The following is a 13,219-nucleotide window of genomic DNA, read 5'->3' as shown; positions in this document are numbered from 1 at the left end:
GCTGGAGTTGTGACATGACAGCAACAGCCCCTCCCTCCTGAATCTCTTGCTGAGCGACAGAAGGCCCCGACACACACCCCTCTACTTGTGTGGAGGGGGTCCCCTCAATTCCAGTAGGGAAATGACAGTCACCAGGTGTACAGACTCTTCCCCAGCCAATCTACTCCCAACAACGGAAGTCACCACATTGCCACCCAGGGCAGCAGTAATATTGGAGCTGTTTCTTTTGCTGATTTGGGCAGACATCTCTGCATTGATTATATTGGGCTTTGCATTTCCTTTAGCCATGAAGGCTAGAATCATTGTTTTGAAATGAAAGCTTGAATTATTCAGAGGCTAATGGCCCTAGCTGGGGAAAGATTCCATTTTCAAGCACTGTCGGGAGATAGTGATAATGTGACACTGCCAATTTCAAAATTACAGTTTTGTCTATATCTCTTTACCTATGCCACAAATTTTGACAAAACTTCTAGTATTTTCCCACAGCAAAAGATGAAAAGTGCTTTTTAAGAAGATGACTCTGGAAACCATAAAAATTGATAGGGGATCTAGGTGCAAATATGATGCCTGAAACTACCTTTAAAAAAAAAAAGTTCAATTGACTAGATTTTGGTTGATACTGTGCTTTAAAGTTTGTTTCCTCCATCTTTGAAAAAGTGGTAAACATGCTGCCTGAAGGCAGAGTGAGGTTTTTTTGTTTGTTTTTTTAATATGGAGGCAAAGGGGTAGTTGAATACAGTACACTGGGTCCTTTTTGCATATTTGAAATAGCAGTACAGAGTAAAGCTTATGGTGGGAAAAGCAGTCTTGTGAAGCTTATGCTGGAAGAGAGAGACTTTTTTAGGTATCTCTGTGTGTGTCTGTTCTGATGCTTTGGGTACGTTGTAAAGAAATAACTTTTTGCAAAGGTAGGACACTCACATAGTTTTAGATTCTTGGTGAAGACAACCTGATAGATGGAAGCAAACTTTGATTTTCATATTGGTTTTTCTGCATGGTTGTTAGAAAAGTCACATTGTCTTGCACTGAACTTCTTAAAATCTCCTTTTGTTGCACTACAACAGTATGCATCTGTGTGTGTGTGTGTGTGTGTGTGTGTGTGTGAGAGAGAGAGAGAACAAAATGGTGGGACCCATAGCATCGGCTAAGAGCTGGTATTTTACCACCATGTTATCAAATGTTGCTCAAAGCAAATCTAGTCAAAACAATGGTAAATGCTTGAACCTTGTCTATATTAACTCTCCCAGCATTTCGGTCACCCCTAGAACTGCACAGGTGGTTAAGCAACAGGGGAATACTTGCTGCAAACTGCTATTGTAGACAAGGCCCTAGTGATATGTCACTATTTCTTATGTAAGCATCTGCTGAATGTTTGTCCTTATGATGGAGGGTAAGGAAGGAGGCAAAATGAGTCAGTTGATTCTAAGTAAATATTCAGTTTTTTAAATGGTGTTCTTTAAGCCTAGATAGGCAGCATATGGAAAACAAGCTAAAATATTTCTTCACATACACTGTGAAAGAGAAGTTTATATGAATATGTATCTTGTGTGGTATTGAGCAATGTACCTCTATTGCAGATTTTTAGTGTGAATTGGATAACCAATAAATAAGATGGCTGCAAAAGTGACTGATTTTGCGCTCTCAAACTGACTGAATTGTTGACTTACTGTAGTGGCAGTTCATATGTTAACCTAAGACTTTTAATAAAAAAAAAGGGCCAAAGAAACCCCAAGGTTTTTCTGAAGCAACTTTGAAGGATGCAGTTGAGTAGAATTTCAACAATTCACAATGCTGAGTTTCAGCCATTATGAAAGCAGGAAGTGTATTTCTAACACTCAATTGTTCCAGTCAAAAGAACATCCCCCGCTGCCATATGTGGTAAGGGTTTGTCACTATCCCGCAAACCACTTCTGTGATACAGTGAATAAGCAAAATTAGTCTATGCAGCATTTCTAACTAGAATGGAACTTCGTTTTCCAGATCCTTTAGAATGATTTGTCTTAATTTTAAAGAACTGCATGCGAATTTCCAATTGCCTTGTAAAAATATACTTGTCAAAAATTATGTGAGTTGTATAGTGCATATAAATGAAGGGCTTGTAAACGCCAGAACTGCCAGTAGAGTGCACGTGAGTGCTGTGCAAGGTGCATGCTGTCTGTAAAAGCACAGACTTTTGAGCTCTAACATCTCTGCTGTTTCATCTCTGAAATTTTCAGGGAAGTAATTTGGCAGTCTTACTAACTTTTGTCCCCAGAATACATGCTGCTGTGTATTGTGAACAGTTGTTTTAATTAGCATAAAGCCTATTCCTCTGATAGCTCTTCCTGGATGTCTTGCCATCAACTTAAACTTGGTCCAAAATGAATTCTCTTTCCTCTCACTGCCCACATCCTCCCCTGTTTGTTTCCTTTGCCCTGTATTCTGGAAATCTTCCAACTCCCAGCTCCCTTACATCACACGTTCAGGCTATATCCTAATTTTGTTGTGTTCTAACAAAGCTTTTCCAAGACCTTACATTTTCTTTCTGGCTCTACAGCTAAATCTTTAGTGCAGGTTCTATCTCCCATCTTGACTACTGCAACATCCTCCTCTTTGGTCTCAGACACCTTAATCTTCCCCTTTATAGTCCATTCAAAACTCAGCAGCTAAGATCCTCTTCTAACCCTGCTTTTCTGACTGTTACCCCCATATTTGAATCCCTCCATTGGATCTTTCTTTTCCAAAGCATTAAATACAAGTTTCTTTCCTTGCCTTCAAAGGCTTTCATAACTCTGCCCCTCCTTGTTTATCTGTTGTTGGTTCTTGTGTGTATTCATCCACATCACAGAAGTCCATCTTGGGACTACTCCATTAGTTCACTTCTCATGTCTTTGCACTCTCTACCATGCTGTCCCATACACACTGAAGGCCTTTCTTCTTCGAGTGATTGCTCATATAGTTTTCAATTAAGTGTGCACATGCTGCGTGCACAGTCGTCGGAAAGTTTTTCCCCTAGTAGCACCCATCAGGTCGACTCTGGAGCCCCCTGGAGTGGTATCTTCATGGCGCTCAATATATGACTCTGCCGACCCGGTGCCTCTTCAGTTCCTTCTTACCACCAGTGATGGTCATTGGAACTGTGGCGTCTTGCTTTGCAAGTTCTCCATGTTTCCCTAGCTTCTGATTCAGACTGTTTGTATTTTGTAGTTGATTAGTTAGCTAGCTAGCATGGCTCTAACCCTCATCAAGACTATACAGGCAATGCTAAGGCCATTTGGCAAACCCTGGCCTCCATCCCTCCCACCACGAAGGGTGTGGAGAGGAAGTATTTTGTCCCATCTAAGGGGTACAAATACCTCTTCACACACCTGCAGCCTTTGGTGGTAGCTGCAGAAAACTAAAAGGAGCGATGGGGACAACAAGCCCCAGAGCCTAAGTCCAAGGATGCCAAGCGCCTAGATTTATTTGGGCGCAAAGTGTATTCTACGGGGAGAGTGCAACTCAGGATTGCCAACCAGCAGGCAATTCTGAGTAGATACAGCTTCAACGCCTGGAACTTGATGCTCAAGTTTAAGGAGCTAGTGCCAACAGAGTCCAGGGAGGAGTTTGGAGCGATAGTGGAGGAGGGCAAGGCGGTGGCACAGACCTCTTTACAGGCCTCACTGTACCCTGCAGACTCAGCAGCACACACTTTGTCCTCCAATATTGCCATGAGGTGTAGTTCATGGCTGCAGGCCTCGGGACTCCTGCCCGAGGTTCAACAGACCATGCAGGACCTGCCTTTTGATGGGGCAGTTCTGTTTGCAGAGCAGACTGACTCTAGGCTGCATAGCCTAAAGGACTCCAGGACTACCATGAAAACCTTGAGTATGTACACCCCAGCAACCCAACGTAAACATTTCAAGCCTCAGCAGCAGCACTCCTATCCTCCTCAACTGAGGTAGGACTTCTATAGGAGAAGGAGCAGCAATAGCAGATGAAAGCCTTCAAACCCTCTGCTCGCACAGGACCAGGGCCTGACTAAACCATCGTTGGGTTCGAAGCAGGCCTTTTGAAGGTGCGCCTGAGGACGGCGCACCAGCCTCTATTCCGGATCCTTCCCCGTCTTTCTTGAATCGTCTACCCCACTTCTACTGTGCTTGGTCCCAAATAACTTCAGACCGCTGGGTTCTCCGTACGGTAGAAGTGGGATATTCTCTCCAATTCTGCTCCTACCGTCCCTCCAACTCCCCTTCCCCATCCCTCTTCAGGGACCCTTCTCATAAGCAACTCCTTATCCAGGAGGTGCGGGCACTCCTCGCCATGGGAGTGGTGGAGGAGGTTCCTCAGGAGCTTAGGGGAAAGGGATTCTATTCCTGATATTTCCTAAACCCTAAAGCCAAGGGGGATCTCAGACCTATTCTAGATCTACAAGGTTTCAACAAGTTCATGGTAAAGTTGAAGTTCCACATGGTCTCTCTGGGAACCATTATACCCTCTGTAGGAGACTGGTACGCCGCCCTCAACATGAAAGACGCATACTTCCATATAGCTATTCGGCCTGCACGAGGCGTAGGAATTGCCTGTGTGGTCGACCACAAACATTATCAATTCATGGTCCTTCCATTCGGCCTCTCAAAATCCCCCAAGTGTTCACCCAAGTGCATGTTGGTCATGGCTGCTTTCCTCCGTTGGAGGCAGGTGCAGGTATACCCCTTCCTTGACCACTGGCTGCTCAGGGGCCACACCAAGGGCAGGTAGAGTTTCAAGTCCGATTGGTCAGATCCACATTCAAGAGACTGGGTCTCCTCAACTTGAACAAGTCAACCTTGGCACCAACCCAAAGAATAGAATTAATTGGGGCGGTGTTAGACTCAGTTCAGGTAAGAGCACTTTTGCCAGAGTCCCAATTCCAAGCCATGATGGACATCATTCAAGGCCTCAGGCAACACCCAACCACTACAGCAAGGGGATGCCTGAGTCTCCTCAGCCACATGGCAGCCTGCACTTACGTGACCCAGTATGCCAGACTGAGGCTTCAGCCTCTACAGGCCTGGCTCACTTTGGCCGATCTCCCAGGATGCAACAGCCTGAATTTAGTGGTGTCTGTACCAGGGAAGGTGCTCGAGTCCCTTCAGTGGTGGGTCGACCCTCGGACAGCGTGCAAAGGAGTCCCCTTCAACAGCCCTCAGCCTTCCTTGTCCCTAGTAACGGATGCATCAGCTCTGGGGTCCTACTCAGCAGCAGAAAGCCCTTCACTAGAGCCACACATCTGGCAAAGTGGAAAAGATTTGTGTGTTCATGTGACCAGCGTCGAACACCCCCTCTTCAGACACTTGTACCTCTCATCCTACAGTACCTTCTGCACCTGAAACAGCAAGGCCTGGCAGTGTCCTCCATAATGGTACACCTCGCTGCTTCCACCCAGGAGCGTCTGGATGCTCCATCTTCGCCACCCCTATGGTTGGTCGGTTCCTCAAGGGTCTGGAACGCCTACATCCCCAGATCAGACAGCCTGTCCCCACGTGGGACCTTAACCTGGTCCTCTCCAGGCTAATGGGGCCCCCTTTTGAACCTCTGGCAACTTGCTCCCTTCTCTATCTGTCATGGAAGGTAGCCTTTCTGGTCACCGTTACATCAGCAAGGAGAGTGTCTGAAGTAAAGGCCCTTACCTCAGACCCACTTTATACGGTTTTCCACAGGGATAAAGTGCAACTCAGACCTCACCTGGCCTTTCTTCCTGAGGTTGTCACACTTCCACACTAGTAAGGACACTTTACTGCCTGTTTTTTATCCTAAGCCTCATGCCAGTAGCCGTGAGGGAGGCTGCACTCTCTGTATGTTCGCAAGCACTAGCGTTTTACATTGAGTGCATTAAGCCATTCAGGAAGTGGAACCAGTTATTCACAGTGGTGGCAGACTGGATGAAAGGTCTCCCAGTCTCATTTCAAAGAATATCTTCCTGTATCACGTTATACATCCATATGTGCTACGAGCTGGCGAAAATACCAGTCCTGGATCTTTTGATGCACTCCACGAGGGCTCAGGCCTCATCAGCGGCATTCCTGGCCCAGGTCCTGATACAAGAAATCTGCAGGGCAGCAACTTGGTCCTTGGTGTATATACGTTCACCTCTCATTACGCCATCATCCGGCATGCCAGAGATGATGCAGCTTTCGGCAGAGCGGTGCTTCAGTCAACAATTCCATAACTCCGACCCCACCGCCAAGGTAAGGTTTGGGTGTCACCTAACTGGAATCAATAGGAGCAATCACTCGTCCGACTTCTGAAGTGATCAAGTTAGTTAGTGATGAAGTGAGTTTGACGGAGGAAAGGATGATGAAAAAACAGTTACTCACCTTCTCATAACTGTTGTTCTTCGAGATGTGCTATTCATATCCATTCCAAACCTGCCCGCCTTCCCCTCTGTCAAGAAGAAACTGAGGAGGTGCCGGGTCGGCAGGGTCATATATTGAGCGCCATGAAGGCTCCACTTCAGGGGGCTCCACAGCTGACCCGCTGGGTGCTACTGGGGGAAAACTTTCCGATGACTGTGCACGGGGCGTGCGCACACCTAATTGGATGAGTATGAGCAACACATCTCGAAGAACAACAGTACGAGAAGGTGAGTAACCATTTTTTCAACATCCTTTCCTCCCTCAAATACTTCCTCAGACTCACTTCATCACTAGCTAACTTGATCACTTCAGAAGTGGAATAGCATTTGGGACTATTTTTGAAATGTAATAAGTATATATTTTTGACTCTTTATTTGTTTATTTATTTATTTATCCTTACCCTTGCGTGTCTTAGACTGAGAGTTCTTTGGGGCAGGGACAGTCTTCATACATGTGGACAGTGCCTAGTACATTGCCTGTGTTAATATACAAATTAATTCCACTTTTGAATTAATTAAATCATATCCGGGAATCCAAGTTGCTAGGGGTGTGTGCACTGACCTGTTGTGTAGTACTAGTACTTTTTCATCGGCTGGCAATTTAAATATGTGGTTTTTCTGCAGATTGTATTAAGAATAGATGCATAACGTATTTGACTTATCACCAAAAAAACATTGAAAACTTACTGAGGAATGGAGGTTGTTAGGAACAGAGGTATTGTTAAGCAAGACCAATGGTTCATAGGGTTCAGTTTACTGCTTCGGTCATTGGGCTATACTGATAGAGAGCTTATTTTCTCCCTAGTTTTATAGTTGGTTATGCAATAATTTTGCCTTGGGAGGGTTGATTTTCGCCCCAATAGTATCAGTTTCTGGAAAATGAAACTTTAGTATAATGGTTTTCAACCTGTGGTCCGCAGATCCCTGTGTGTCCACAGGCTGTCCAAGATTTCCAAAGGGGTCTGCACCTCCATTCAAAAATTTGTAGGGGTCCACAGATGAAAAAAGGTTGAAAACCACTGTATTAGACCATGCAGTCCACTTTGCCAATCCAAGATTATTCCACGTTGTACATATGCTAGTGGTTTTATCTTGTCTAACTTTATATAGGCAAAACAAAGAAGATTCCCCTACTTTATTTGGGAAACTGTTCCATAGTCTAATACATCTCTCTTAATGCCATTATTCCTAAAGTATATGACTTTCTTATGCTAAGTAAGTTTTTGCTTAAGTGTTCAAATAATTTAAATACACCTCTACCTCAATATAACACGAATTCGGATATAACGCGGTAAAGCAGTGCTCTGGGGGGGTGGGGCTGCGCACTCCGGCGGATCAAAGCAAGTTCGATATAACGCGGTTTCACCTATAATGCGGTAAGATTTTTTTTGGCTCCTGAGAACAGCGTTATATTGGGGTAAAGGAGTATTTACATACTTATGTTGTCCTTTATTTGGCACTTTTTATTAATTAATATTAACTATTTTTTCTGGAAGATTTTTTAATGTTTTAGGTACAAATTTAAAAAGGCATGGTCCCTGCCCTCCAAAAATCACAAAGATGCAAGTGTTGGCCACAATTTGAAAATATTAATGTTTAACTACTCTGCTTCTGTGTGGTTTTTATGCTTGGGCTCTGTAGACTATCTCCAGCTAACCCTTAACCTAGCCATTATAAGTTGATTAGTAGTAGTCAAGTTGTGTGTGTATCTATCTTGCTCTTTTAAACTTTCCTTTTATATGTTGATCCTTCTACTTCTAGTGTTCAGAACCAAACACAGTATTCTAATTGAAACTTCACTATAGCCGTACTGAAAGGATTATTACTTACTCTGAAATGATTGCAAACTCGTATCTATCTAGCTGTCTGTTGAACGTTCATCTACATGAGGAAAACTTGTGCTTACCAGAAGTGCAAACTGTATGTAGATGGGACACAAGGTTAACTTAAACTTAAGTCTCCCTTTCCTTCGTCCTGCTTGGAGTTGAGGACAGTTGTTTAATAACGTAGTAAAAGCATCCTGATTGGTTAATAACTTTGATTAATAATTAAATCACATGGTGTTTTAATATGTGCTGCAAAGAGTCGCAGGAGACACATTTAAAGAGCCACTTGCGGCTCCTGGGCCTCAGTCTAAGTATGTCTGCCTTAGAGTGTTTGATCAAAACCAGCTGATAGATTGTTGCTTCATTTTACCACTTCATGATGTATAAAGAAGACAAAAGGTTTGTCAAAACATTTTCCCTATTTTTTGTCTTTGAAATAGCAGGAATATCAAATCAGGTTTTCCATGGTTTTGCTGGAAGACTTGTAATTCTCAAATGCTGTTCGTAGTCTTTCTCAGACTTATAATTGAAGGGGCAGAGCATTGAATCTAAACCAACTCTTTGTGTGTTAGTCATTTCTTAATCCGATATTAATAAAAACTATTGAGTTTTAAGCAGTCTGAATAAAAATTGCTTCCCCTTTAGTCAGGTTCTACTTGCTTGGTACTTGTGAAGTCATTCTACCAGTTTCGCAGTTGATAATCTTCTGTTGACTTGAATTTCCAAGGTTAAAAAAAAAAATAAAACACACACACACAAAAAAACCCTCTAATATTTCAGGTCATCTTTACACATCATAGAGAAGCGCAAAATCCCAGCACATGTTCAACTCCTATCCTTTGCAGGTTACCTTTTTTTTTTTTTTGCGGGGGGGAGGGGAGGGAGGTAAATATCTGATTTCGAGCCAATTAATCTCCTTGCATTAATGGTTCAACTTTCTCTCAACTAGATTTTCCTCTGGATATATTTATGTAATCTCTTTGTTTCCCTGGGTTAACACTGACTTGGTTGTATTTGCTACCATGCTCTTACCTGGAAATCTTAACTGATTTATTTTTGTTAGCTTTCCTCTATTCTACTTAAAATGCTTTTTAAACCTTGATCTCTGATCAATCCCTTGTTAAGCAATATTGGTGTGGGGTTTTTACATCTTAAGAGAAACTGTAGTCCATTGCCTTTTCTTCCTGGCCGTAACATCTCATTTTTAAGGGGTGTTTGCAGCATTTAATGTTCCAGGTATTTTAATTGTTTGAGTACAGTTGTTAATCAGGAGAGATTGAAAGAGGAAGGGTGAGTTATGAATAAGGCTACGTTTTAGTCACGGGTAATTTTAGTCAGTCATGGACAGGTCACAGGCAATAAACAAAAATTCACAGCCCATGACTTGTACTATATAACCCTGACTAAATCTTGCCACAGGTGCTCCCGGGGGGGCAGGCAACGTGTGGTCCGGGACTCCTGCTGGTGCTGGATGGGGCAAGGGAGTTGGTGGGCCTGGCAGGCTCCCCGGAAGTGGTGACATGTCCCTCTCTCAGCTCCTAGCTCCACGCGCTTCCCCCGCCCCAAGTGCCGGCTTCGCAGCTCCCATTGGCTGGGAGCTGCTGGGGCAGTGCCTGCAGGCGGAGGCAGCGCGCGGAGCTAGGAGTTGAGAGGGAGGGACATGTCACCGCTTCCAGGGAGCCTCCCAAGGTAAGCGCTGCCTAGAGTCCTCACCCCCTCCTGCGCCCCAACTTCCAGCCCTGATCCCCCTCCCACACCTGAACTCCTGCTGCTGCTGGGGGAGGGGGAGGAGAAGGGGTCGTGGCCCGAGACTATCCTAGCCGCAGCCCGAGCTCCTCAGGCAGCCCCTGGGCCAGCCACACTGGCCACTGCAGAAGTCCTGGAGGTCCCAGAAAGTTACAGAATCCATGACTTCCATGACCTTCGTGACACACTCACAGCCTTAATTATGAATAGATTTGTTTTTGAAGTACAATGTGCTGCAAGTACAATAGTGATGTGCTTCGTTTGCTCAAAGCTTTCATTATGTTGAGACATTAACGTTGCTTAAACTTTAACATCTTTATTTCAGAGGTTAAGAAGATTATCAACTAAATATAGAACTGAAAAAATCTATCCAACAGTCACTGGAGAAAAAGAAGAAAATGTTAAAAAGAACAGATATAAGGACATATTGCCATGTAAGTTTTGATTCTACTACAGAACAAAGAAATTGTTAATTATCCTTGTTAATGTACCTTTCCAGTTTTACTAGTTGCATTCTGTTGAACAGTTAAATTAGATGGAAATTTTTCTCTGCATAAAGGTTCACTGTCAGGACTCTCTTAATCAGCCTTTAAAGTGAAATGTTGCCCTGGTATATATGGTTATTTCAGCCTCCTAGTTTCTATTTTAAAATTACTTTACTTTGCAAAACAAACTTGCGGTGAATAGTGGACTTTGGTCTCCAGGCCTGTCAAACCAGCACGTTTCACGTCACAAGCACCACATTCATTGTTGTTCAAAATTAATTCAGTCTTGAAATTTAATTCAGGTTTGGGTGTCTAACATTGATGCCCCCTCCCTTCCCTTAAGGGGATCAGAAATTACTTATTTGGGGTGAAAGTGAAGGCATACCAATGTAAACTGTGGATATAGCTTTGTTTGTGGTATGACAGATACTTCTTATACACAGGCTAAATTTAAACCCTTGACAAAGAGCTTTTGGGGGAAAATTCCAATCCCTGGTGAGTCCTTTTTTTTTGTTTTTTATTTTTTTTTTTTTTTTTTATATTTTGGTAGCACCCAGTTAGGATTGGTGCCCCATTGTATTGGACACTGTATAAACACATAGGAGGACCTGGTCCCTGGCAGAAGAGCTTATGGGATGGAATGACAAAGGTATCATAAAATCATACTTTTACATAGGTTCAGTGTAAACCCTTTCAGCAATTCATTCATTTGTTGGTCTAACATAAGTAAGTGGCAAAGAGCTCAGATACAAAAACCATATCTTGAGAACAGAGTGGCCATTAATCCAGTCCCAGGAGGTTAGAGAAGTGCAGGGATTTATTTCATACTTTGCTGTTCCAGAAATGATGCTAGGTCTGCAACCAGTTCTGAATTTAAAAAAGATTGTCATCATCTTCAGTCTCAGCTTTCAGCATGGAATCCTTAAAGTCCATTATTCAATCAGTGCACTTGAGTACATTCGATGTTCTCTGAATCTTGTATACTTCCGTGCTTCATCCCTACCGTTTGCCATCCTGGGGCAGCACTTTCAGCAACAAGCCCTGCCTTTTGGACTGGCTACATCCACAAGTACAGTTACCAAGATTATGATAGTGTTGGCTGCAGCACTGAAAGAAAAGGCAGGTGTCCACCCTTACCTGGATGACTGACTGGTTGGAGCTAATTTGTAAACAACAGCCAGGCCGGCAGTGTCAGAGGTTTGCAGTTTCCCAATAAGCAGTGAGTAGGTAATAAACCGGAAGAGTTGTGTCAGTGTCTAGCAGGAGCTGGTAGGTCATGGAGCAAGATTAAAAGCCCTAATAAGCAGCCTCTACAAGATAAAATGACAAAGCTTTGATTCTTCATCAGAAGAACAGTGTGGAGTTGCTGCAGGCACTAGGATCAGTGGTGGAAAGTCAAGTTGTAGTGCCCTTAGCCTACTTCCCCAATAGTCCATTTGAAATCTTTCTGGTGCAGTAGAAGGAAGTTGGGATACCACAGATGATTTTATATCTGAAGATCTCTAAGACTGTGTGGCATTATCTGAAACAGTCATTCCTTTGTGGATAGCAACTATCTGTTGACCACTTCTGGAGTGGAAGGTGTTGAACACAGATGCCAACCTTCAGGGTTAGGATGCTCATTTAGGGAAAGCAATAGTCCAGGGCTAATGAACAGAGAATGAATGAAAGTGATTCATAAACAGGCCAGAGACCAATGCAGTGAGGTTCTTTGTATTGAATTTTCAGAACAAGTGACAGTTGTCTAGAAGAGTTTCAGTTGGAGTAGTGCCATGATTGATAGATGATGACATAGATTAACTGCCAGGGAGGCACAAGAAAGTTAATAGTTTCTAAGTCCCTAGACCTCTTGATGTCATGGGCAGAAAGAAATCTTTCCAGTCTGTCAAAGGCTGACAGATAGTGAGGGCTCCAAGAGTCTGCAGCTCCCCACCTTGGTCTGAAATAGTCCACATTTGATGACCTTCCAGACATGCTGAAAAGACATCTTTGATAGAAACTTATGGAGAAGGCTAAACGTATGCTTTCCATAACAATAAAGGGGTGGAAGGAAGTCTTGTTAAATGTCTGGTTGGTCAATTGGTGCACTGTTGAATGATCATTTTAACGTCACTTAGATTTAATTTTGGTGGTAATGGTGTGCTTGGGCACTTAAAGCCTTTGTTTGTCTTTTTAGTTATTTAAATATAAATGTACTAGAAAAAATACCCATATTAGTTCTGCAGAACACAGCTGTATGCAGGGGAGTTGGGAACTGAATTAAGTGTTCAACAGCTATATGAAAAGCGCGGCAGACCTCAGGTGAATTTGGTGGCATTCAGGAAAATCAGAAGTCTAGAAGTACAATTCCTGCTCAGTTGAGGTCTGAGAATATTTTCAGATATTCAGGAGGTCCTTCAGTGAACTAGGGAAGAAAAGAATTTATGTTGGTATTGAAGTAAAAACCAGAAAACATTTTTGGGAAAAACTCTTATGGATCCTTTTGTCATAAAGGAGAATAAAAGGCACAATAGATTTTTATAAAGCATTTGCCAGTCTTTAAATTCTGCAGAAACTGCTTTTGCCACCAGAGAGAAGTATATGTATGACATACTCGTTACTATATTCCATTCTAGTTCCAACCTAAACAAATCAGTGCATGTTTTATTTTAGGCTGCTTACACAGCTTTTAATACACTACCTTAAATTCTGTTTTAATTTAAAATGTTGAACATGAATTATCCAGAGGGACCAATTTTTAAACTCTAAACTGGAACCATAAATGTGTGTTAATATATCCAGGGTTTGGTGTATTCTGTAATCATAGA

At 42.9% G+C, this 13,219-nt stretch overlaps 1 protein-coding gene across 5 annotated transcripts in view; it reads left to right on the top strand.

Moving 5' to 3' along the window:
- Positions 1–13,219, top strand: part of PTPN12 (protein tyrosine phosphatase non-receptor type 12) — a 144,942-nt gene that overhangs the window by 50,005 nt on the left and 81,718 nt on the right. For all 5 annotated transcript variants that reach the window (XM_034765924.1, XM_034765961.1, XM_034765942.1 and 2 more), the window contains exon 2: positions 10,253–10,361. In XM_034765924.1, coding sequence (XP_034621815.1) covers positions 10,253–10,361 — 109 coding nt within the window. The remainder of the gene's footprint in view (positions 1–10,252; positions 10,362–13,219) is intronic.

This window comes from Trachemys scripta, chromosome 1, assembly GCF_013100865.1.
Source record: "Trachemys scripta elegans isolate TJP31775 chromosome 1, CAS_Tse_1.0, whole genome shotgun sequence".
Classification (NCBI taxonomy): domain Eukaryota; kingdom Metazoa; phylum Chordata; order Testudines; family Emydidae; genus Trachemys; species Trachemys scripta.
Note: the sequence above shows the minus strand (reverse complement) of the source record. Positions and strands in the feature narration are given on the sequence as shown.